Source organism: Solea solea, chromosome 2 (assembly GCF_958295425.1).
Source record: "Solea solea chromosome 2, fSolSol10.1, whole genome shotgun sequence".
NCBI lineage: Eukaryota > Metazoa > Chordata > Actinopteri > Pleuronectiformes > Soleidae > Solea > Solea solea.
In genome coordinates this window covers 3252288-3279479 of record NC_081135.1, presented here as the reverse complement: position 1 = coordinate 3279479, position 27192 = coordinate 3252288, and the positions used below count along the sequence as shown (strand labels likewise).

At 42.2% G+C, this 27192-nt stretch overlaps 1 protein-coding gene across 2 annotated transcripts in view; it reads right to left on the bottom strand.

Annotated features, from left to right (window-relative positions):
- Positions 1-27192, bottom strand: part of LOC131445997 (aryl hydrocarbon receptor-like) — a 57613-nt gene continuing 30421 nt past the window's right edge. The window contains exons 3-11 of one of the 2 annotated variants that reach the window (XM_058616866.1): positions 10120-10352; positions 9676-9765; positions 7665-7791; positions 7441-7580; positions 6125-6327; positions 5914-6023; positions 5640-5781; positions 3763-5542; positions 1-3176 (exon numbers count right to left, since the gene is read on the bottom strand). In XM_058616866.1, the coding sequence (XP_058472849.1) occupies positions 3090-3176; positions 3763-5542; positions 5640-5781; positions 5914-6023; positions 6125-6327; positions 7441-7580; positions 7665-7791; positions 9676-9765; positions 10120-10352 (2912 nt within the window). In that variant the 3' untranslated portion in view covers positions 1-3089. Of the gene's footprint in view, positions 3177-3762; positions 5543-5639; positions 5782-5913; positions 6024-6124; positions 6328-7440; positions 7584-7664; positions 7792-9675; positions 9766-10119; positions 10353-27192 lie in introns of both variants that reach the window. The other variant, XM_058616855.1, reaches the window with a different exon arrangement.

Here is a 27192-nt window from a genome sequence, read left to right as displayed (position 1 = left end):
TTAACACCTTTAATATATTGAGCATGAACATACTGACTCAAACATTCATACAGTTAGAAGCAAAAAAAAAATATTGAGGGCAAATCCACAAGATAAAATAAGATCATAATAACAGGAGGTTATATATATACATACATATATATATATGTATGCTGTGCAGACAATGTACAAAATGATATTTGTGAGTCAGGTTAAGCCAATATGATAGTAAAATACACATTATATGACAATACATACTGTCTTTTTTGAAAAATAAAGAAGACAAATACAGATATTTATATACAGGTACACAAAGATACTGCATTTTGGAGCCTTGAATTTTCAAAAAAAGGAAGTACAATGGCATTTTTTTTTTTTTTTTTTTTAGTCTAGAAGCAAGCAATATATATACATATATATGTATGATGTTTGTATTTCTATACGCAAATACTTGGTGAGAAACAGGCTCTGACTGACGGTTTAACAGAGAGGAGAGAGTGTGTCTCAATTCAATCAGAGTTCATCTCCATTCGGCCTACGTGTGAGTCAGTGTCCTGCTGACTCACTGCTGACGATGATGATTTACAACTACTTTGGCTCAGTTTTCGCGGAAATGTGTCTCTCCACTCTCCAGTAGTTTGACAGTTGCTGTGGCGTCCATTGTGGTCAACGTGTCAGTATCGAACAAATTTGGTGGGTCGTTGTGTTTCGAGACATTCCGTAAATACGGGAGAGTTTTTCTTAAAGCAAATTTCATTTAAAAAAACTTCAATGTGTGCCTACTTTTGTGCATTTTTTGGTTATTTTTTGCGATACATCTGTCACATTTCTACCAATATCTGTCAATCCTTTTATAGTTTATGGATATAACTTTTTTTTTTTACACATAATTTTCTTTTATAATGAAATACCTGTTTTATGACACTAGTTTGAGCCCAAAAAATGACGCACGAGTGCACGAAACTGAGCCAAAGCCACAAAACACCAACTCAATCCGCCTCTTCTACTTCCACTGCACTTAAGGCTTTACTACGTTACACAGAAGGCTTTGCAAAGGCCATCAGAGATGGATGGCGCTAACTGACAACTTCTAACTTGTAAATAAGGCTCCAGTCCAACATCCAAGTTGTAAAATACCAAGTTTGATGACAGGACAAAGAAAATGGGGGAAAAAAAATTGACAAGAAGCTTTCGGAAAACAACAATTTCCAGGTTTACGCACAATTTTCAACGCCAAACAATATTTACAATCACAGTACTTCCTATTCTAGTTTTTTCCTATGTAAGAACAATTATTTTTGGTTGTAAATCGCCACAAACCATTTTCCAGAACAGTTAGTGTCCCTTTGGTATCCTTATAAAGCGTCACAAAATGGCTTTATTTTTTGGGGGGTGGTTTGTTTACGCCAAGTATTCCAAAATTGTCATAATTTGTTGTTATTTGACAAAAGTGACTTGTTTAGAAGAAGTGCTGAGTCGTGTTTTTTAAAAGATCAACAATCAAAATAAGAGCTTGTTAAAAAAAGGCACTTGAAGATTTCACCTCGCCTCGTGCGTGTATGATTTCGTTCAGTGAAGTGGTGATTTTGCCATGGATTCCCTCATTTTAAAATACACGTATACAATAGCTGCCTTCGACTGTTTTACTTCTGCGTTTCGATGCCACACATAAACCACAAGACAGAGAGAGCGAGAGAGAGGAAAGATGAAAATTGAGTTAAATTAGTGTGAAATTCAAGTCAAAAAAGAAACAAACAAATAAAATAAAATAAAAAAATCTTAGATTAGGCAGTGAGTAATTCTGCTTTGACACATGTCAAATTATTTTTAAATAAAATATTATTAAAATAGATGAGTTACTACTTATTTAAGTTGCTTTCCATTGAAATAAGCCATGATAACGACTTTTATCATGCAATATAATTCAGTTTTTTAAGAGCATCCGTATATTTGGGCTAAATTTGTCATCATTAGTGTCATTTTATGTGAATATTGTTGACTACGCTTTGGCATCACTTTCTAGGGAATAGTGCAATTCATCTTAATTAAAATAGGAACTGGGCATAGTGACATTAAGGCAATTAAGGGCGGGTTTAACTTTGGTTTTCGGTCACGTATCAAACACCAGTTCCCACCACGACACTATTTTATGTTTGTTTTTTTTGTTTTTTTTAAGTCCCTTTAAAGTTTCAAACAGGTGAGTCAGTTTTAAGGCACCGTCTGAAGTGTTTTTTCTTCTGCAAAACAACAGGAAAACAACAACAACGCAGAAATATTAAGGAGAGGAAAAGTGAAAGAAGAAACAAAGCTGGCTCAGTGAAAAAAAAAGCAGCTGGTCTTACACATCACCTGTTAGAAGAATAATCTATGATTTGTGTGTGTGTTTCTTTCTCTTTCTTTACTGTATATACCCTGTCTGCAAAGCAAATCAAAGAGTTGAAATGAACTTAATCAAGATGCATTTTCAAAAAGGACAAAACAGCAAAAACTAAAAATAACACACATTTTCATCCTTCTCAAAGTAGAAAAAAAACAAGGGATTTTTCAAAGGCGTAGGTGCATTTAAGACGGCAGAGGATTAACAGGACGTTTTCTTTCTCTTCACTTTCGTCCAGGTAAATCAGTCTAGGAGCAAAGTTCTGGGTCGTCTTCTCCTCTGTGTCGAAGATAGTGGTGTGACAGGAGGAAAAACACTATCTTTAGTCCAATTAAACACGGATCCCCCATTTTAATGTGGCTTGTCCGAGGCCACTGTTCAAAAATCAATGACAACAAAATTCAAAGGTCAATCCGTGAGTTCATTGTTGTTCTCCATTTTGGACAAATTGCTGAGAACTAGAAGTGGGAAGATACAGAAGAAATCATACATCCAACTTTGCCAAAAGTAAAAAAAAAAAAAAAAGAAAAGAAAAGAAGAAGATTTCCTTTCTTCCTCTTCAGACTTCTCTTCCTCGACCTCAAACCAGCTACCCAGAAGCAAACTTGAGGAGAGACATCCTATTTCTCTCCTCACCCTTTTCTGGGCCACAGTTTCCTCTCTTCAGTCTATTCCATTTCATGTTTAGAGACGGGAGTCTTTCCTCGACACTGCAGTTCATCTGCCCGGGTTCCTACTTGTTCTCTGAGTAGTATGCATTCTTATAGGGCAGCGTGGGGGAGGAGACACCTCTGTTCCCGATGACTGGATGGTTGTTGACCTGCGGGAAAGAAACACATGCATAGTATTTTAGTCTATTAATACAACTAGATATTTGAACTTTGGCTTGACATCAAAACGGCATCATGACACGTCCTCATTCCCTTTAGCATGTGGACGTCTATTAACTTATGCACCGAGGTGAGGGAAATTCATCGGATGTCGCTGAAACAAAGTCAGATATCAGAGGCTTGGCGTGACATGCATCTCATTTTCTTCCTGTTTTTCCACGATCTCTCTTGTATGCCTCATTCCGCCTTTGGACGTTAAAATGACTGTTCCTTGCGTGTGTTGCCAGATGTGTATGACGGTTTACGAGACACAAACCTGGTGTGTAATAAGAGTTAGAACATGATGGAGTGTTGGCACATGAGAGACCACCACGATGTCAAGCATGGATGTAGCCAGTGTGTTGTCGAACACATACCAAAAAACAGAACGATAACACTGCAGCCTTTGCATTTTGCAAACTGTGTTCAAAGAACCTCATGCTCAGGTCTGGGACTGTTGACATACAGAGTTTACACGCCCATGATGCAAATTTTTCCTCCGGCCATGACTTATTTGCTCGATTGCGTTCTTCTTACCTGTGTCTGTTGACTAAAGTTGAGGAACTGCTGCTGTTGCACCAGCAGGTCATTGAGGTCGAGACCTGTGGTCATTTGGCATGACAGAGGTGACTCATCAGGGGTCGGTAGCGCCGTCACCCCCAGCACAGAGCCTCCTACTCCTACTCCTACTCCTCCTCCTCCTCCTCCTCCTCCTCCAAGAAGACCCTGATAGACACAGGCGGGCTTGGAGAGGATCTGATTGCTGCCGGCCGGCTTCATCTGCTTGCAGGGCGCTGGCTGACCGTGGTGCGCTCTGTTTACAGGCACAGACGTGGAGGCGTTTCTAAACATACAACTGCTAGAAGGTGCCAGATGTGACGGCTCCAAGTCAAACGGCAGACTTGAAGTCTCAGGAGTCCTGAACATTGGCCTGCCATTTACGGCGGTTTGGGGCACGTGGACGGGCGGAGGATTGTTTGGAAGCGCTGATATTTGGTTGAGGCAAGCGCCCATCTGTTGGCACCCGTTTGTTATAAGCTGCTGCTCCTCCAGCAGCCAGGGCTGCATCTGAATGTCCTTGTTTTGTGTCTGAAGTGTGTCATGACCCTGCAAACAGCTCGATGGAAGATGATCTGCAATAAAACCGGATTCTTTTGAAATATTCTGGGTGTATGTTTGTACAAAGTTGTGCACTTGGTTTGAGCCGGGCATGGAGGAGCTCCACTGCTCGCCCTGAAAGTTAAACGCGGGATTTAACTTTCTGTTTTCTTTTTGTTGGTCCAGGAGGCCGACCTGTGGGTTGAACATCTGCCCGTGGTTCTGAGTTTGGTTAGAGTGAAGCTGATTGGTGTGCTTGAACGCCCCGGGACTGTTTCCCTTGGCAGCGACCGGTAATGTCCTCAAGTCATTCTGCGTTTGAGCGCAAGAATCTGCCAAGGAGGAGCTGAAGGTCAGTGGAGCACCAATGTGGCCAGGACCAACTGAATTAGGAAGCTGAGAGGCAATCTGCTGAAAGGTAGGGCCTTTTAGTCCTGAAGAACTGACTTGAGGAAGATCCATGTGAGTGAGTTTCATTGTCTCCAGGACTGGCATTGGATGTCCAGTCATCACCTGCCCACTGTTTGCCATCAGCTGATTCTGAGGCTGTAGAGGCCAGCTGAAGTCCTGCTCTGCACTCTGCACAGGATCTTGGCTTTGGAGGTCCAAAGTGGAGAGGGAGGCTGGGACAATATCATCCAGCGGATTTGCCAGCTTGAGCCCAACTTCCTTCTGGAGCTGTTCCTCTACGTAGGACAGGATGTCGTTGCTGAGAATGTCGTTGAGGTCTTCGCTCACGTCGGTTGTGTTGGTGCTCATCCTCAGCAGCGTGCTCTCCCAGCTCTTGAGTTCGTCAGGCTCAACGTCCAGGCTGTCGATGATGTTGTTGTCCCCGAGGATCTGCTGCAGGGTCTCCATCATGTCGTGAACTATGGCCTCCGACTTAAGCAGACTTGGCACGGGCTTGGGTGCAGTGTTCTGCCAGATGTCTCCGGGGACACTGAGTGTGGCGTGGCTGTCCTTGAAGGCGACATCATTGAGGGAGGTGATTGTGGTGCTGCTCTGCTCACAGTAGATGGACTGGTCCTGGCTCAGCATGCATCCCAGGATGGAGTCACGGCTGACGAATGAGCAGTCCAATTTCCTCTGCTTCGGGTCGGAGCACTGGTCGGGGCTGTCGACGATCGGGGTCATGTCATACAGCAGCGCCTCCCCAGCTGCAACGTTGAACGGCAGCTGCAGACGTCTGCGGCTCAGGTGCTCTTCTCCTTCTTCATTTCTGTAACGAAAAAGCACAAGAAGAGGACTTTTTTTTCTGAGTCCAGCGTCTCACAGAGCTGAAAAGCACCCTCCCCGCTCTTTGGTTCTGAACTTACGTCAAAGCTTTATGCCGGGCCACAATGAAGTCTGGCTTCCCTCCTTTAAAGACCAATCTAGCGAGGGCTTGGACCCAGACCCACGCCCCATTTTTTGTCAGCAGCCTGAAGACGGTGAAACCGCTGTCTCCTGTTTTCATCACTGACAATGACACAAAAACAGTCATACATTTACTGTATATTCATTTTTCCCTTGGTCTAAAAATGGTCTACAGCTGCTTTATCTTAAAAAAGAAACCACACTGAGGGACATTTGTTTTCCTTAGGTACTCACTTTTTAAGTGGTTGTCAGCACAGTGCATCATGTCTGCAGCATGGATGAAATGGTAACCTGTACCTCTTGTGCAGAGCTCTGTTTCGTTGTAGCCTAAAACAACCTTCCCTCTGTGGGAAAAGAAACAAAACATTTATTTTAAATGATTTAAGTCGATGTATCTTTGGCTGACGCTGAGCTTTTCCTTGAGTTCTTAGGTTACGGGCCTGACCTGGTATCGATACCCATGGGTGTAAAGTCCAGCTTGTGCTTGGTCTGGAAAATGAGCATCTTGGTGCGAATCTCGACGATGGACGGCGGCTGCAGCGGTATGGCGATTGAGAACAGAGCGAGCTGGGGAGGAGCCTGCGCCCCGTCCTCGACCATCTGGCTCTGGCCGTGGAGGAGCTTCAGGCGGCCGTGGAAGTTCAGCGCCTGAACACAGACACACAAGTTCAGTCATAAACACAAATGAACAAGTGTATTTATGCCGTGCATGCAATACAACACTGTCGCTTTTATTTTGAAAAGCCTGGAGTTTTTATTATTTACATATGGATGCACGTATCTGCGTCTGTCTGCACAGCTGGCCCCCTATAAATGTCGACTCACATTAAAAAAACAAGAAAAGTTGATTCTGAATGCCGCGTTTTCAACGAGAAATTGACTGCTAAATGTTTATTTACAGAAGTCGAAGGTAAAAGTTCAGGAGTTATCATTATCTCCCTCCCCGTTTATTATCTTATTATCTAGTCTAGTATCTAGTCATTTGATCTTTTCAATAGAGTCAGTTAGTTATAATTGAATAAAATCTGCATGTTCCTTCATGGTTATTGTGTGTGTATTGTGTTTACACCAAAACAATACAATTTACTGCTTTTTTTATTAAAAAAGAGATAAAATAAATTAATATTGAGCAGAATTAATTCAGCCCATTGGCCTGGCCCTCAACAATATTTTATGTTTCTCATGTTTGGCCCCAGACTTTATCACTACCACGTTGGCATTTAAGCTAGCGGACTTTATCTCTAAGGCTTTAGTATTTAAGCTAGCGGACTTTATCTCTAACACTTTGGTATTTAAGCTAGCGGACTTTATCTCTAACACTTTGGTATTTAAGCTAGCGGACTTTATCTCTAACACTTTGGTATTTAAGCTAGCGGACTTTATCTCTAACACGTTAGCATTTAAGATAGCGGACTTTATCTCTAACGCTTTGGTATTTAAACTAGCTGACTTTATCGCTAACGTGTAAGCATTTAACCTAGCAGACTATAACACTAACGCGTTAGCAGTTCAGCTAGCGGACTTTATCTCTAACGTGTTGGCATTTAAGATAGCGGACTTTATCTCTAACACTTTAGTATTTAAGCTAGCGGACTTCATCTTCACAAACATCACAATGTGAAAACATGAGGGTTGAATATCACTTATTCATATACCAGAATAGTTTCAGCTTTTTAAACAAATGTGGCCCTTTACAGTGAACAAATCTCCCGGTGTGTGTTTGTGTGTGGGGGGAAAAAGCGTTGTTTGGGAGTGTGTTACCAGGAAGCCGGAGGAGTTGTCAAGCAGGCAGCGGAATCGACAACAGAAGTTTCTCTCTAGAAAAGAAGAATTTTCTGGAGGGATGGCCTGAGGATCATAGGGCATCAAGCCGCTGCTGATTTCTCCAGAACTCAGCTCACCTGCTGAAATAATAAAAATATTCACCATCAAGGTTTTTAAACAAAGGCTTTCTGAAGGTCAGCTGAAAAGGTGTCTGGACTTACTGGGACTTGCTGGAGCACCGTTGGACTTGCAGAATTTGGGCTTGAGGGCAAAGTGAAGCTGTTGCCTGAACAGAGTCCGGTCGTCTGTGTGGATCAACTCAAACACACTCTGATGGATGACGTCCGACTGGAAACAGGAGGAAAAAAAACGTAAATAACGACACTGTTTCCATGGTGTTTAAAAATCGAAACCTAAATCAACAAATATACCGGAACAGCCTCCATAAAAGCTGTTGGATAATAGTTTATAGCTGTGCATACATAATAACACAACAAATATTGAATTAAGTTACTGTTTACACTGCTTTCTTCGTGTGGTGTGTTCAGATGTGCCTGCTAGACAAACGTGCAAAGGATAATTTATTCAAATAAAAGTCATTAGAAATGTTACACTCTATTCTTTGATTAAGTTTGAATGAAATTCAAATATTCCAGACTTTAACCAGACTCTGAGTTCTAAAATTCACTCCTGTCTTCACTCGTGTGAACAAGATCGTAGCTAAGATGAAATACTGGGTTCACCGCCTGCATGTTTTGGCACATATTGTTTAAGACTGGCCTTTCTCCAGCTCAGCCTTCGTTTGGGTGGCAAGCTCCATCCCTCCCCATGTTTGTTCTGGCGATCCGCGTTCGTGGGTGCGATGATGCAAGTGTACACACACACAGGCAGCGTGAACAATGCTCGGGTGGATGAGTGCCACTGACTTAAGGCTGGGAACACAGAGACGCCGTTGTGCTCAAGGACCAAGGTGCTGAGCGAACCACACCTCACGGCTTAGTTCTGTTTCTCAACCGTTGACAAACAAAGCAATCACAAAGCCCGCCTTTGTTCGGCGGGCGCTGAAAAATGGCCTCTCTGGGGCTTTTGTCGAGCTCAAAACAACCCTGATGTCAGAATGTATGAGCATGAGAGGTTTGTGAAATTCTGCTTCTGTCCACAGCAGGGAAGTTCGTTTCACAGTTCACTTCCTTAAGACTAAAACAAACGATGAAAAATACACACGGCCGTCCACAAATCGGCTTCAAACGCAAGCTTCGCAAGCGTTTCCCCTCCGATTCATATTCAGTGTTATCTCTGGCGTGATCTCACTTGTGTGTTTTTCAACCTTCTTTCTTCTTGTTTGGCTGCTTTATAAATAAAGTTTATATTAGAGACAAACAGTAAATGCAGCTGCTAAATCTTTTTTTACCAGCCTCTAAGACTTTGCCGATGAGAATCCTCATTCCAGACTACATCATGAAAAAAGCTCTGTGTGTGTGTGTGTTTGCTTTTTAACCCTCGACTGCAGATATTTTTAAACCCGGATCAAACAGATGTGTTTATAAATGCACAGCCAACAAAGCAGTTCACTTTTGCACACACACACACACACACACACACACACACACATGCATGCACAACAAGTAATACTATTCTTATACATTAGAACCTCAAAATGCTCCTTAAAGTGTGCACGTGTGTGTCTGTTTGTGTGTTTTTGTCGTCCGGTGTTGATATCTCTGAAGGACTATCAGAGGATGTCGGAGTGTCCTTGTTTTTAAGCCACGGGCGGCGTTATGACATGTTTACAGATAAGAATCCAGTGCACAAATATGAACCGAAACGTTTCATGAGGGACGCGGGAGTTCACCGGGTCAACCAAGTGGAAACAGACAAGTTATTTCTGTGCACACAGACTCCGCTTCACGTTCACATTGATTTTATCAGGTCAGAAGCAGATGATGTCTGCTTTAAACTTTCCTAATTATCTCCAACATTAGCTGGCTTAGCAAGAAAAAAAAACGTGTGGTTGCAGTCTGTAGTTTATTATCAGCCTTTCTCTTGGACAGTTTCACATTATCGTTTATTGCATGATATATTTCCATGTTTTTTTGTTATTTTTTAGTGTATCTGACAATTCCATTTGTTCATTTTGACCTGCACAGTCCATGAGAAGCATCGTGATGCTTTTTACTCCACAAATAAACGTAAGCATAAACTTCTGCACCAACCGAAAACATTATTTTTTACCTGGTGGAAGCCGAGGAACTCCTGAATGGTGGGCGACGTGTAGAAGATGTAACCTTCGGCCGTGATCACCAGCACGAAGCCATTCAGCGCCTGAAAAACCAAACAGATATACTTTATATGTTGCTGTTTAGTAGTCAATTCTCTGCGCTTGCCGCAGCCACAACCACGCTATAGACGCTGGCTGGCGCTCATTGAATCCAAAACACATGTATTTTGGTTTCATCTGACCAAAGAATGTGCTGCCAGCATCTGCTCGGCTTCTTTTCGTGCTCTTTGGCAAGGTTTAATTGTGCATTTTCGTGCAGTGCTGACAGGTTTTCCTCTGTTATTGGTAGCGCGGCTGTGCCTGTTGCCTCCAAGCTCTGCTACAGCTGTGTTCACCTCACAGTCTCACAGTCTCTTATTTGTTTCCCACATTGGACACGCGGTGATCTGACGTGTTACCTGGAGCAACAGGTCTCCCTCGGAGAAGCCCACTCCATCGATGGACGTCACACGGGAGGAGAAGGGCGAGGAGGAGGAGAAGGGCGAGGAGGAGGAGGAGGAGGAGGAGGAGGAGGAGGAGGAGGAGGACGTGGTCGTGGAGGATGGAGCCAGCGTTTTCTGGACGTTTCCCCCGAACATCAGGCTGCTGTCGGCAGCCCAGTTGGAGCCGTTCTGGGGTTTTGCCATGGTGACTGAGAGAGGGAAGAACAAAATTCACCCGTTACACATTTATTTGACTTGTTGTTCATTTTGACTTTTGCACAATTGCCCTAAACCAAGAAAAACAGGAAGTGAAAGTAATTTCAGACACAACTTTCACATGTCTACCACCTTATGTACTTTCCGCACTCATCACATTTTCTCCAAAACACCAGTTCAAGAACACGGTGAGAAAGAGGAACCACACACATCTCCGCCTCCTACTATCAGGGTGGAGCCGCCTTGACACTTCCTGTCGTCTAACAACTTTTCACTCAGCTCATCGTCCTTCTCTTCCTCTTCCTCCTCAAGCAAGCACTTCTTATCTTCACTGCTGCACTTTGAGAGAGCAGCAGTGAAGCGACAAATAAATAGATGGCCCAAAAAAGCGCCAAAAATATCCTCTCAAGAGAGGAAATCAGCTGGGATGATGATGGATCAGAGAGACAGGGATGTTTGTGGAGTAAATTTTGAATGAAACCAACATTTTCCCTCATATATTGCATCTTTCATGTAATGTTTTGGGTCCTTTTGTTACTTTTTCCAGGTAAAAACTTGTGTTTTTCATTTAATCGCCTGATTTGCACAGGGTTCACGGGGTAAACAGTCCGTATAAGGTGACTGCATCATGGAAAGGAGTGACCTGGGGAATATTTTTAGTTTTTATTATACTTTTTATTATATTTTTCCAGCTGTAGACAACAGGAACAACATTCAAAACTATAAAAATGTATTAAATTCATGTGATCTGAACGAGGATAAGTGGAAGAGAATATATACTTCTTGGAGAAAGCATCGACCATCTTACCTGACAACTATTTTTATAAGTTTTTATAAATTTGTGGATTAATAGACGGGGGATCGTGAAAAACATCAATTACAATGAGGAGTGACGGTTTTAGAGGCTCGAGTTTTATGAGTTCAAGATTTAGACTCCGTAGTTTCACACACACACACACACACAGAGTGGATGGAGGCTGGCTCAGCCCAGGCTAAACAAGGATAACAGGCAGAGCCACAAAATTACCCGTTAGCCTTGGTGTGTGTTTTTCCCCCCTCTGATTTTTTTTTTTTTCCTGTGGCCTGAGCACAGCAGGGTGCCAGGGATTTTGGGAAGAACGAGGCTCATGTACAGCGGTCAGTGACGGAGCCTGGATCGATCTGGATCGAGCTGGTTCTATAAAAAGTAAGAGTTTTAGGTTGTACAGACCTTGGAAATTAAACAAGCAATTAAAACCAGACAAAATTTTGCTGGTGACACAACCGGGATTTTTATAAATATTTCCTTACACCAATATGTTTTCCATCATTTTTGAGTCTAAGGATGCTTTAAAACGCCAAGAAAACAATTGAAAAGCACAAAAACTGGATTTTTAGACCTATTTCTCACAGTTTTTCCCTCTTAATTTGTGCCGAAAAAATATTGTGACCATCCTATAAAAATAGTTCATCTGGTTCCACCACCACTAAGCTTTTAATTTCTTTTTTATTTTTTTACTTGTGGCTTTTCCTTGTAACTTTGGGATGCTGAAGGCATTTTGTTGCATTGACAACGATGAGTCAGACTTGAGCGGAGTTTGGGCTTTTAAAAAAAACAGACAAAAATGAACGCAGTTAAAAAAAAGGACAATGACAAAGATGTAAAAACCACAAAAACAATGCTTTTCCAACGGTTTGGTAAAAACATTCCTCCAAGTTCGTGTGGTGACTTCACTTTAAAGTGCGTAAAATCTGCTGTCACAATATGATCGCTGGCATATGAAATAGTGGAAAAAGTGTGTTTTATTATTAATAAATAAATAAAAACCGCGATGTCTGACAATGAAAGCTTTTATTTCACGTGTCAGGGTCCGGCCCACTTTCACAGCAACAACAACACATGGCACAGATCCAGTCAGGAAGACACACACTTCACCTTTGTCTTGCACTGACTATTATTAAGAGCCTCACAACCTCACGTGAACTCGACATGCTGCACATCCTGAGGTGTTTTTACACAGTTACTACTCGGCTCTGCTCTACTCTACACGCTCTGGTATTAGTCACGTCGTTTTCCATGACGTCATAGTTCATCCTCAACGTGGGCGGAGTCGTCCAAAGGACGGCTGCGCGAAACTGCTGTGACGAGCCGAGCCGAGTAGTGCTAGAACTGTATCATGGAAAAGCGCCATGAGAGAATTCTGTCTGTTATAATTTCTTGAAATGTCTGGCACAAATAAATATATAATCAGTATTGGTCGACACTCGAGGTTGCGTTATCGGCATCGGTATCAGATATGTAAAAAAACGATAATGTGCCATTCCTATTAAGAAAAGAAGGATATTAAGCACATAAATCTCCAAAATGTGAAGAAAAAAAACTGCCAACTGCTTCTTTCAAAGATAAATCCAAGGGAAAGACAGTTTGACATGAAAGGGATAATCTGCCATCTTTGGGAAATCCCCTTATTCACAACAAAAGCTTTAATACTATTCCCCACAATGTCAAACTACTCACTTTTTTTGACACCCCAATAACCACATAAACTGGTTACTATGATCAAATAACACCGTACATAGACTTTGGACATGCTCAGCGAAAGAGAACCACTTTGGTTTCAGAATTATTAAAGCACTAAATTAGTCAGAAAATTTGAGTCTGGTACAAAGAAAAGTGGTGGAACAACTAAACCAGATGGGTTGGTTTAACACATTAAAAGCACAAAGGAGGGAAATGTAGAGCTGTGGTTGGAACTGGGCACAGAGTCCATCCAGCACGGCGGCTGCCCGAGGAACATCAGGTGGTAAAACGTTTCAAAAAGACTAACGTTTACAGAACGTTTGCTATCAAAGGATGTGGAGGGAAATGCAAATGCTGTGGGTGTTTGACCCACATTACCAGCTAAACTATACGGGGACCCAAAAGACACACACACATCAAATCATCATAAAAAATATGACGGGAACACATAATCGCGAGTTTTGGAACTGTTGGTTTTTAGAAAAAAAAGAAGAAAAAAAAAAACATCAAAGAGCCAAGAGAAGATAGTCTGGTTTTCCAAAAAAGAAAGTCAAGAGGCACATAAATTAAGCGGTTAAGCAGACAGAAAACCAAAAAAACAACGGCAGTATTTTCTTTTTTATTACACTAAGATGCCCTCGTGCACTGATTTACACCACTGTCTGTTTTATTTAGTTTGATTAACGGCGCTGTAGCAGTGCATACCACTCGCATTCCCAGCGCTGCTTCTTTTCTCTGGTTGCACACATGTTGGCGGGCGGCCAACCCCGAAATCTCAGACCTCAGAAACTTCTGTTACTGAAGCTGCGACGGGGAGTTAAAGGTCCAGTGAGGAGGATATTACAGACAGGCTGCATTTACCGTCCCATAAATATGTTTGTGTGACGCTTTAAAATGAAATTCATTTGGTTTTCAAAGCGTTTAATGTGTATTTTAGGCAGAGGCCGCCATTTTGTGCCAGCACAGATAGAGAGTTTCAGAGTTTCTTTGTGTCTCATTGCTCGTTTCCTGTTGCTCTGAATTGCATTAAGATATCTTTTTAACATCTTATCTTAAGCCCACTAGCACACTAATGGATAATTGGCCAGAGTTCAGTTGACTGCATGGGAAAAGGTTGACTCCGTCTTTTTCTCATTAATGTGTGTTAAGATCTTTAGTCAATGAATAAAATTAAATATAACATGAAGGAGAAAGCAACAAATGTATGTACATGTATATTATTATTAATACACAGTCATTTAAAACTCCATAGATGACCTTAATTCATCAAATTATAACCAGCATGTCAGTTTTTTTTAGTATATGATATTATGTGTTATTAAGTGTTGATTCTGGTGCATCTACAGTAGTTTTTTTTTTTTTTTTTTATGAATGTGAACTGTCATCCACAACAAAAGACATTAATCAGGACAATAATTGGTCGATTGGTTATGGATTATGAGGTCTAACTGAGCTGTGAGCTTGTGTCAAACCTGGCCTCTTTTAACCCGACCACATTTGTCCTCACAAGTAGTGTATTTTTCCGTAAATGACATCTAAGACATGATTATTAATCGATTACTAAATATACCGCCGACTGTTTTGATAATCGATTCAAAAGCCGTTTATCCTTTATTTACTCGTAACAGATACGTCTAATATTAGTCACAGACACACACAAAAGGGGAATGTTTGAGCGATGTGCTCACAAATAATGATCGTTAATCTGCCCGGTAATTAACCAAAAACACAACAGGCTCTTCAGATACTGTGCAGCGAGCTGTGTCAACACATGCCAGCTAAAGTAACAGCTTCATGTTAAAACAGACGTCTTCTCATTTTTAATCCCATGCTCCTTTTGCTCTCCCTCACCGTCTCCTCTCCTCTCGGGGAGTTTTCCCCCCCTCGTGTCCTGCCAAGTGTTTTACGGCTCCCACAGCGTGCACGCGCGGTGCTCAGCCTTTCATCTGATTTATGAAGCCACGCAACTGTGCCAATCGATTTCACGCAATCTCACATTTCACTGATTCAGAATGCTGAATCCTCCTTTTCTTTTCTTTTCGCAGGCCAGGCCTTACAGCGAGACTTCACAGACCTGGTGAAGGTGCACACTGTCAGGCACTTTCCAAATGTTTATTTAGCTCTTTCCCAACAATGCCGTGACTCATATCAGCAGCTCTGTGAAGATTTCCACCCATGGGAGCATCGTTAGTGATACAGTTATGATTAAGTGTGAACTACAACAAAAGACAAGCACTGCTAAGGGCAGTAATAACAATAATATTAAGTAACAATGACAAAACAACCGTCACACTTTTTGTTTGTAGACGTACAGAATAGTGGCTCCTGACAATCTGAACATTCAAAAGGTTAGAAAAAGGCATATTTAAGGGAACTTAAGTCGCAATTACGATGGTTAAACCATCAGTAGGAATTCCATGTTATGGAGTTACAAGGAATTTGTGTTAACGCCATTTATGTTTTATACTCTTTGTTTATCCCTAAATGTACAAGTGCTTATGCTTGTATATCAAACAGTCGAGTATGACTTACATGAGCAGGAGTTTGATTCATTACCTCGGTCTGTCTGACTGATGCGGTGCACAGCCGTGCAATCACCTGGCACAGCGATGTGCAGTGACACCTGGTCTGACATCGCTTCTGTAACCCGACCGCACACACACACACACACATTCATTCGTAATGCAAGAACCGGCGGACAAAGAATTGTCGTACAGCGAATCATCTTACGGGGGAATATAATATCCGACACCTGACGACTACATTTAAACAACCGCCGCGTGATATAAAAGTGACATTGACAGAGTCATGAAATGTGTCAAACGTCCAAACAGAAACTGGGCTCTTTGTTGACTAAATGATACACTTTCGCACAGTTTGCACGACTGCACAATAATTGTGTCAATACGCGACATTGGTTTATATGCATAAACAAACAACATGTGGTGTGTGCGTGTGGGTTGTCACCAAATATTGAGTTAAGATATAGATTACCCAAAACTAGACACAAGAATTTCCAATAGTGTATGTCTTTGTCTTTAGTTTCACAGTTGCCTTTCTGTGGTTTTGGTGTAAGTGTGTGAAGGGGGGGGGGGGGTTATGTACAGGCATGCCCAGAGTGAGGGAACATTGACGCACACGAACATACACTCATAGCCGGAGGCGATCTGGTTTAGTGGTTCAGCATTTCAGTACGAGATATTTTAGTACGCAGACGAAACCCGGTGAGAAAGAAGTTTGATTAATGAAGCGGAGGAAACAAAAGGGATATAGTGAGCGAGTTATAAATAGAGACAGCGTGCCAGACACACAAAAAGGCAGACAAAAGAAACAAACACGTTCAAGACGAAAGCTACAATATGTCTGTCAAGAAAACAACAACAGCTAAACTTAAGCGGTCCGGCGTAGGTGCCTTGAGGGACTCCCAGGCTCTGCTTTCTGTCCTAGTTAAAAACAAAACAAACATTACCCACTACATTTATCCCCCGGAAACCCTTAATGCAGAGGTTTTAACAGGGAACAGCTGACTTTCACCAACTGCCAGAGTGCTCGTAAAATAGGAGAAACCCCCAAAACGACCACAACTCCTCCATCTCCTCCTCCTCCTCCTCCGCTCCTGTGACTTCACATCGAAGACGAGAGGCCCTGAAGCTCTAAGTCGTCCCCTCTCTGGCTTCATTTGGAGGCTGTGCGCTGATCAAAAAGCTTGTAGCGCTGACAGAGAACGGCACTGCCAACGCTCAGATGGTTCGATAGTAACATCACGGGGGCTGTAAACGGCCTAAAATGCCTCTACAGCACTTGTGTTTATATGTGTAGGTGTTTGGCTGTGTTTGGTCTTGCTCGTGCCTTCCCTTAAACCAACGGAGGATTACCCGATGATGAAAAAAGTAATCATTCATTTCCATTGTGTTCTTTTAGATCACAATCTTGACAAGGGAACGTTTATATAAATGCCCTTTCTTCTGGGTATGGCACACCAAAAAAGTGCACTGGTTGAACCCATAATCAAACCCACAGTACATGAAATCATTTAAGGCTGGCCCAAACCTTCAACCCACTTCACCCCCTCCCATCTTTTCGCCCTCTTTCTATCATATTTGCGAACCCCCCCACCCCCGATTCTCTCCATCTCCCTACACCCACTCTGAAGCACTTTGTGGTTTCTCTCTACTTTGAAACCCAAGAGCTGAATGGAGTCATTGTTCTTCATTGCTTTGGACCGCAGGATGAAGGAGGGGGTGGCGGGGAGGGGGGGGTGACAGGAGATCAGCATCACAGACACTCATGCTCTCTCTCTCTCTCTCCTCCTTTCACTCCCAGTAGTGCTCGCTCTCCCTCGCTGCAGGTTTGGGCATGATACGGCGAGAGGACTTGTGCAAAAAGCACAGAAAAGGCCTTGTCTGGTGTGGAAGAGGAGAAGGGTTTCAGATTCACTGTTCCCTCCGAGTGCTTCTCCATGTGGTCCGCGGCTCTAAATCATCCCTGTGTGATTCTAACATGTATCATCTGCTGTCTGATGTGTAGTTTCCTGTTGTTTTGGCTGCACTTTGATCAATGACATTTCTCGGAGCACAAACCACCATGTAATCCGCAACCAGAAAAGAAAAAAAATAATAATAATTTAATTAGATTATTTGCCCTGAATTGAATTTACAACAACATATTTTGAAATATTTGTAAATCAACACATGTACAACATGAGTTTCTTTTATTTGTAGAGGAATTAAAAACAATACTTTTACAAAAACAGGTGAATTCTGTCATTGATTTATGGAAGTTTACAGTAGTATTTGCAAGGGTTTGCTTACAGTATGTTCGTCTGTTTTAAATTTTTTTGCATTACTTGTGTTACTCTTCTGTCACGAGACACCTTGAGACTTTTCCTTAACTCCAGTTTATCACGGAAATGATTCGCAGGTGAACTTTAACTCTACAGGTGTAGGTTTCATGTGGCAATAATATACTCTGATGCAAGGTTTGAGGCTTAAAGCTCCAAAATGATGCACTGTTTTTTACCAATAAAGTGAAATCACTGGAACAAATCTCCCTAAAACTGATCAATCGACTCAAGCTGCTCTAAGACTCTAATGTTTCTCATCTCACTCTGGTTCCTTTTCTCCGTGGTTTTCGTAACCTCGCAACTTCCTGACAACCACAAAATATTACCAAACTCACGGTTGCAGCGTCCCACTTTCCCCCTTCTGTTCACGTTAAATAACTACCTCGTTTTATCCCAGAGTCGTCTGTCAAATGTGTCATAATTAGTGTATAAACGCAAGGTCTGGAGTCCACGGCTGTCACCAGACTGCGGGGTTAAGATTAACATTGATATCTTCAGGCTGTGTAGTAACTTTCAGCGCTGCAGGTCTGAAACTGACTGATGACTCCTGCTGTCAGTGGTTTCCTGGAATCATTTGCCTCACACACACACACACACACACACACCCAGAGGCCTCTTCCTCTAGCCTTGTGGGGACAGTTGTTAGTGTCATAAACTGCGCAGCCCCTATCGCCAACCTTGACAGTTTTAATAAACAGCAGATGGTTAATTGTTGCTAAATTACAGAAACACGTAGTTTCAATTTTCAAAAGTCATGTCAGCCAAATAAAAAAAAAAAGTGTGTCGCTCTGTTGTTGAAGCCTGCCCCACATTAGCGGATAATTTCCCCGATTTCAGGCCCCAATCTGGGTCTCCCGACAAACGCGGGTGCCTTCCAATTTTAGGCTGATTTGAAGAGATTATCTGGCTCGCACCTTTTTTTTAGTGCAAATCTACCAGGAAGAAACAGCCGAGGATTATGTTTGAGCTGAAAAAGGCTGAAATTGTCCAGAAAATGATTATGTGTGAGGGAAATAAGAGTAGAAGAGGAATCTATGGAATAGAAGTCCAACAGAATAAAAGAAAACATGTTATTATGACATTTGTATGATGTACATCCATCACGATATCAAATAAATGACTTCCCTTCTGACATTCAACAGAAAAGTGTTTGTTTTCATATGGAATGACATAAAGTTCACGATGAAAAGTATATTTATGAGGCTAAATGAATGTATAGATATCAACAAGAGACAAAAGTAACTCAACCACACACACACACACAGGGAATTACATATTCAGTCAGATTTGTAATGTATGTGACACAACATCCTCCAAAAAGGTCACAAGCCCACACACACACACAACTCCAACACAAACCCAAACACACAGCCCTACGACCCTCAAACCCTTGACCTTCTCGTCCTACAACAATGCCGACCTCTGACCTCCTCGCAGGCTGGGATAAAGCTGAGTCTGGAGGAGACGTCTCAACGTTTACATTCCTCCGTCTGAACAGCAGGTCACGACCTACCACACCCTCTCTCTCACACACACACACACAGGTTTGCTCAGCTATTCTTCTGAGGACACTAAGCATTGACTTCCATTCATTTAAACAAAGCCTTATCCCTAAATTAACCGCAATTCACATCTCGGCCCTAAACTAAACCAGTTCCTCAGGTTCTGGGCTCCATGAGGACTACTGGTCCTGATATGGTCGGTGTTTATGCCAGAAGTACACACACACACACACACACACACACGGATCATACCAATCACTCAGTAAATGGAGGGTAACTTGACAAGAACAGAGGGAATTTAGAAAATAAATTCCCAGCAACTTCCACGATCAGAGCACATGGTAAACATTATCAATAATGAAATAATAGTTGCAGTACCCGCGTGGTTCTTTGGCTTTATTTTGCCCCCTACAAATAATTGAAAAGGTTGAGATTATCTATTTCCATTTTCAGTTTAACCTCGTCTTCCCTGCTCGAAAATGACATGCTCAAACTAAATAGAGTGTATCTCTGCAATTACAAGCTTTATGTGACTTATCCTGGAATCAAAATAAAGATAACACTTGTGAGATTCCACCAGAAGTGTCAGTGTCACTGTAGATGCCGCTGTGTCAGAGCAAATCCAGATGGAACCCAGGATTAATGAAGGATTTTTTTTTTCCTCCCTCGCCTAAAAAAATATTGAATTTTAAAGTAAATATCACCTTTAAAAATATGCAGTAGGAGCTTAAAAACTCAGGGAAGTCATGTAACAACACGTGGACATTAGCTGTGCGAGGTCTGATGCTGCTGAAGTGAAGCAGAGTAAAATAACAGAGGTTTAATTTAGGTTTTTTGTTCTGTTTACCTAACACGCTGATACTGCGGTGCTACTATTCAATGTTTACACCGTCACGGTGTTTTCGGCTCCTGCTGGTTTGATCGCCTGGTGTTTTAACTGTGTTTGGTGAACATAAGAATGGTTTTTATGAGATTCTAGTCGAGTTTCTGACCTTTCTGTACCGGGGGTGTCACGGGTAGAAGAGTTTAAGAGATCAGATTATTTCAAACATTTGTTCAGGTAACAATTTTGGCCTCACAGAGCAAAAGGGAGTGAACACGGGAGCTGGCAACACAAGACTGTAGTTTCTCTGTGGAAATGGGAAGAAGAAGAAGCGGAGAGAGAGAAAGGTTTGTGCTTCAATGACTGCCGACATGGAAATAAAACACACTACCGAAGACTTCTATGGTTATGGAGAACTTTGAGGCCCCAAACCTTTTGGGATCTAATCAACTTTTCACTTTCAGTGAGCGAGTTTCTGGCAAAAGCAGAGAATCGAGATCAAAAAGAAAGAAAGGTTGGAAGGTCTGATGGTCAGTACAGTAGTTTGTGAGGAACAACTGATGGAAATACGGCTAATTTACTGTAGCTGTTGCTCACACACACACACACACACACACACACACACAGCCTTGCGTGCGAACTTTCAACCTCCGGCATCCTGAGCTGAAAAAAGGAGAGGAAGGAGGCCGGCGGAGGAAAAGACAAGGAGAGAGAGAAAACATTCAGCATGATTATTGTGTGAACAAGTGTGTGCACACACACACACACACACACACACACATACACAGGCATACACACATACAGGCAAACGCACACACACACACAGTGTACTGCCAAAGCTCTGATATGCCTTTTCTGGCTTTTAAAGGTTTCGCATGATTACACGTTCTCCAATTTGGAGCTGCAAAATGTCATTATACAGTAGATACTGATGAGATGGGGGTGGGGGGGGCGGAGGTTGACAAGGGGTGAGGAAGACGGGTGAGAGCCAGGGGGGGAGGACACACATTGAGATGAGTGAAGAGACAGCAGGAGAAGGAAGGGAGATAGTAGAAGGATAATAATGGAAACAAGAGTGAAGTCCAGTCAGTACGGTGGGGTGGAGGGGAGGAAGGTGAAGGTGTGTGTGTGTGTGTGTGTGTGTGTGGTGGAGGTGGAGGTGGTGGGGTGGGGCGGGGGGGTGTTGAGTAACAGCCAGTAATCTGTAATGGGGTTTGAAACATAATGTAGCTCCGGTGCTCTTATCGCTGTCGTGCCATGGACCCATTGAGGACAGGAAACCAAGCCCCCCCCCCCCCCCCCCCCCACACACACCCCCACCTCTCCCAACACACACACACACACACACTAACACACACATAGAGTAATCACACTGAAAGTATAGGAGAAACATTTATCTTCATTGTGCACCAAACCTGGTTTTGAAGAGGTGTGAATAGAGAATTATAAATATCGTGTTTTCTCTTATGAACAAAGTCAAAATTAAGGCTGTTTACTTTCTCAAACCCAGAAGAATTACACCCTCCACAGAGGCAAATGATTTCTGTATATAATAATAATAATAATAATAATAATAATAATAATATTAATAATAAGCTCATGTCCAGAGTTTGCAGGCTCAATGAACCTCCATTCATTTACTACCGACAGCAATTCATCTTGATCCAGAAACATGACAAGTTCAAGTGTTACCAGAGGAGGTTCTGAGATTTCTATTATTGCCGCTGGCAGCCGCAGTTGCTGTTAATCCACGGAATCCTCATTAGCTCACGTTTAATTTATTGCTTTAGTGAACGCAGAGGTTTAAACAGTGTGAGAGTGAGTGTTTAACGTCACTGATAAATGCATTTTTAATGTTAAAACGAAGCCGCCGACTCGAGTCTGTTACCAACGAGTCAGTTAACAGATTTGCTCAGTCAGTGAACAATCCGGTAAATAATCCGATCAGTCAATCTGAAATAATCCAGTCAGTCGGCGAAGCAGTCGCTCAGTTTCTGGCAGACGCTGAGCACTGGCCCTGTGTCTGGTTGTAACCCTCAGCGCTGACTGACAGGCGCTCTCAGCACCAGACAATCTCGGCACGCCGCCAGTGGAGTTGCGTGTCAAGAGTTTATTTAGACAAGAGAGGGGGAGGGAGGGAGGGAGGAAGAGAGAGGTGAGGTGAGGGAGGGAAGGGGGGGGGGGGTGTTAAGATGTTCTGCTAAAACCTTAGGGAAGAAAGTGAAGAGGTCTCACTCCTCTGCCAGAACAAGAGCAGCGAACGAAAAGTTAAAAACCAAACAGCCTAGAAGCACATCAGACCGTCTGCATGGTCCGGAAGAGGACGCTGAGAGAAGCAGCTTGCCCTTAGATCCACTTTGAATCCATTAGATAAATAAGACGGAGACGTTATTTGTTGTTTTGCTGTAAAAATACAAGCTGCAGTAGCCAAATATCGGTCTGGTGACATATCGTAGAAATCAGAGAAAGCTACGTTCAGAGATGCTCCATCCACGTTAAATACATACATTGCACTTTTTTAACGTTTTGTTTTCTTAACTTAGACAGATATCGTGATGTATCGCCATATGATTGTATGGATTATTTATCGCAGAATCTTTTGTATCGTGATGTTATTGACGCCGTGGTCCGTGTATCGCGTATCTTATCGATACAACTATTCACTTAAAAACGTGGTCATTCACACTCTTACGTTGCGTGATCTTTGTGACAATTTGTCCATGGCCAAAAAATATCTACTTAAAACTGAATAAAAGTCACACCTTTTACTAACATGGGTGGGTGGGGTTTGTGACCTGTACCGCAGCCAGCCACCAGGGGGCGTGAGACCCTTTTCACATACCATTGAAGCGTTTGCTGATAAAAGTGTGGCTGATCGAGACTAACCTTGTATAAACAGTGTGTGTCTGCATGCATCAACATGCACACAATGCACATACACTCACACACACACACACACACACACACACACCCAGAAAATGACAGATGTGTACTGTTACTAGCAGAGGTATGTGTGTGTGAGTGTGAGTGTTTGTACTTTACGTGGAAACATGTATCAGTTTGATCAGAAGAGTTGGCTGCATATGTGTGTGTGTGTGATCATGTTTGACTGATAGGTTTCCTCTGCCAAACACTCCTTTTTTCTTCTACTTTCACTCATTTATCTCCTTGTTCTCTCTCTCTCACTTCTTTTTTCACTCGTTTCTTATTACTCTCGCACACCCTCCCTCCCTCCCTCCTCGCCCTGTTTCCTTCTTCTCTGACCATCAAAGCAATAGCAAAATCAAAGAAATGTGTATTCAGTCAAGGATTCAGTGCAATTAATGAATTCACTCCACTGCAGCGCTGATGAACATTATTTGATTGCTTAAAGCCACGGGTTCTCAAACTGTGGTGTGTGTACCACCAGTGGTAAGCAGGCTTAGACTCGAGCCGGGTGGGAGAGATCTTAATCGCTCTCTGTTGTGCACTTAAAATTAGCTGAAAAGTTAAGGTATTAGCCTCTGTTTTGTTTTGTTTGAATTAGAGCTGAAACAATTCATCGATTATTAATCGATCACAAAATGAATCGACAACTATTTTGATAATCGATTCATCGGTTTGAAGCTTTTTTTCATGATTAAAACAAAATTTTCAAATGTTTTCGCTTCTTAAATGTGAATATTTTCTTCATTTCTTTGCGCTGGATAACAAAGAAATCACTCAAAGTGAATCATTTTGGTTTGTGGACAAAACAAGACATTTCAGAACCAGGTTAGACAAACGCAGATCAACATTTTATATGGTTTTCTGGAGGTTAACCGATTAATCGAGAAAAATAACCGACAGATGAATCGATTCTCAAAATAATCGTTAGTTGCAGCTCTAGTTTAAATGTCTTTGAGAAGGCTCCACTGTGTCATTAATGCCGTGGTACTTGGTATAAAAAGTTTGAGAAGCACTGGCTTAAATGAATCATTCATCAAAGGGGTTGGACATAGAGATTTTATCCTCAAAAACTACAATACCCATGAACCTTAGCGGCCGGTCGTCGATACAAAAAAAAAGCAGAGAATTAGAGCATCTAAATGTTTATAATACATACATACATACATACACATATACATAATTCCAAAAAGTCAAAACTCAAAGGCTGACACCGATTCATCCGCATAATGAAATAAGCTCACATTAAAATGAAAAGGTTTTCCTGGTATCTGTGACTCTTTGTGTCATTTGTAAAAAAAAAAGAAATGAAAAAAAAGAGAAAGAAAGTGAATCAGAGGAAAACCCGGCCGACCTCATGAGCTTCCTGCCTCAGCTCAGCGGTGGGTGGTGGAGCTTCCAGAACTACGATGCTGACGACGCCACCACAATTCCACCTCCTGCCCTCAGTTTGTAACCCCAGCTTCTATTATTCACCTCCTGGAGTGTCGAGCAGTGCCCGGGGGCTTGGATTACGCATTGATTTATTCAGATTTAGAAGGCGCACAAACATTCTTATACATAAATCAATCAGAATATATAAACAAGACAGTTGATATACGCAAAGCTTGTACGTCAGACTTAAAAGCGACCATCGCTCTTTCTTGATTTTAGTTCTATTTAGATGGTAACTTGGTAGCTTTTCGCCAAAATTTGAATTTCCATGTCTCGCAGGTACAATGTGCGAGACATGGTTTGGCGACACGAAAGCCTGTGCCTTTAAAACCCTCGAGTCCGTCTCTCTTCATCGGCGGTGCCACAAGGCGGAAGTGGTGGCACTGTGGTGAAACACACACACTCACACACACAGAATACATCTAAGTTATGGTTCAATATTTCCACTGAGGCGGAACAATGTGAGTCAGAGACTGAGGTCAAACACTTTCCCCCCCCTCGTTCAGCTTTGATGAAGTGAAGACAAAAATACCATCATCAGTAACGTGTCACAACTTATAATAAGTCATTTTAAACGGTTTATAGTGTATTTTAAAACGACAAATGACCCGGCAGGTCTGAAGTGAATTTATGGCTCTTTAAAATCAATTTCACCCACAGTGAGTGAAGGAAAATTCAAGGGTTTCTTAGCAGCGCAGATCCCAGACAAGTTTCAGACACAAGTGTGAAGTGAAAACCATCAGCAGATAGATTAAAGATCAATGTGTGTGTGTGTGTGTGTGTGTTCTCCTCGCAGCTGCCCACACGATCAAATCCAGACTGCACATCTGCACAGCTGTGGATGACATGGAAATCTAATACACGCGGTCAATATTAGTGTTTTATTAAAATACGAGATACCGTGCACCACCTCACAGCTGCATGGGAAAAACATGTTTGCACCTTTAATATGATAATGTTTTCTCCACTGACTCGTGTCATCCTCGGGCCTCTGAGCGCAAAACGAGTCATTTTCAGCTTTAGTGGAGCATGCTGCGACGGATGTAGCTTTAGGACAAACAAAGTGTTGCCGGTGAGTAATCTTAATCTTACCTTAATCTTACTCACAGCAGGTTTTCAATTACATCTGTAAATTGTCGCTCCTAAATGATAAAAAATGTATTTTTCCTGTTACTACCTCGAAACGTTAAGATTCTTTAGGCGATAAGTGATAAAAAGGGTGGCCTTTTATTTCCCATTCCACATTCCAAACACAAAAGGCACCAAATGTGGCATTTGAGAGAGAGTTGAGATTTAGGATTCAAGAACTTTGACAAATACTGATTTACAGTGTAGTTTAAGACTAAACTGCCCCTTTTTTCTGCTGACCAGTGAATATTTTGTCATTTTAATGGTCCTTGTGTGAATTCTAAGACACACAAACCCCTTCACGACCATGGCCTTGTTTAGACCGCAGCACAAATCGGATTTGTGAGCATATACCCGATCAGAATCTTGTTCTAATCTCTTCCACATGGATTTCTATAGTTACAGGGAAAACAAATAGTCTAAACAAAATTAACAAAAAGGACGACAGAAATCTGTGCCCGTTTGGAAGAGCGACGGAGCCGCTACGTGGCGCAATCGGAGTCGGTGGAATCCCAGGAAAATATTGCTGTGTCAGTGAAATAGCGCTGCTGAATCTCGGCTCCATGCTTCTTTTTTATGTGCGCTCCTGCCTTTCCGTACCGTCTATTTTAGGTTATTTAACATTTATTGAAGAGTGAACTGATTCAGAATAGTTCACATCCGAATCGCGATGCATCTAAGAATCGCTTTCGAAAACCATCTCCGTACCAGACTGCCAAAAAAAAAAAAAGAAAATCAAACTAGATAAGCATCTGGATATGCTTTAAAATCAGATTTGGGCTGCAGTCTAAACAAGGCCTAATTCTAATCCTAACCCTAAAATCTGTCCTCACAAAAATAGGTTTGTAAATAAATAAATACACACTCACACGAGCTGCAGTGCATGTGAGGACACTCTCACACTGTTCCAGTGTAACACACACGTGAATGCAGACAAACAGGCCGGGCGGGTTCATTCAAACACGTCTGCAGAAATGTTACCCACGTCCAAATAACAGGACGTAGTGACTGTAACTGATACTCTTCATGTTGCTGATGTTGTGACTCTGACTCACTGAGCAGTGACAGAACAGGTCAAGTACAGTGTATCGCTCAAAATGCTTCGATTCTTCGCTTCATGGTTTGGTTGAAAACCAGAAAGCGAAAGTCACAATCTGGCATTGAGCAAGGCAACAATTATGTTGGGAGGAAAAAAATACTCATTAAAGTCTTACCTGTGGCAGAGGAGCACAGCGAGGTCATCAGACATGAAAGAGAGGAAAGAAAAGGGCGTCGTTAGTGGAGAAATCACAATTTATCTCAAGAGAATTCCAGTTCCTCGAAAGAGCCGGAATTTCCCCGAAGCTCTGGGAAATCTGAAAGTCAGTTTCAGTTTGATTTGACTGTTAAATAAAATAAATTCTCTTTCATCCTGGGATGAAGCTCTGGAGACAAAAGTGATACTTCCTCCCTGTATAATCTGCACATCAGAAAACCTGGGAACAAGCGGACATTATTAGGAAGTGTCGCTCTTCCCGCTGGAAAAAGCAGGTGTCTGTAATCCTGCGCCTCATTTATAGAAAAAAAACTCACGAGTGCCTCATTTACGTGACGCTGACGAAAAGCAGATGACTCCAGGGGGAGAGACCGGAGTATAGCACGGTTTAAAGTCGGCGTTTTTTTCCACTCGCGTTGTGGT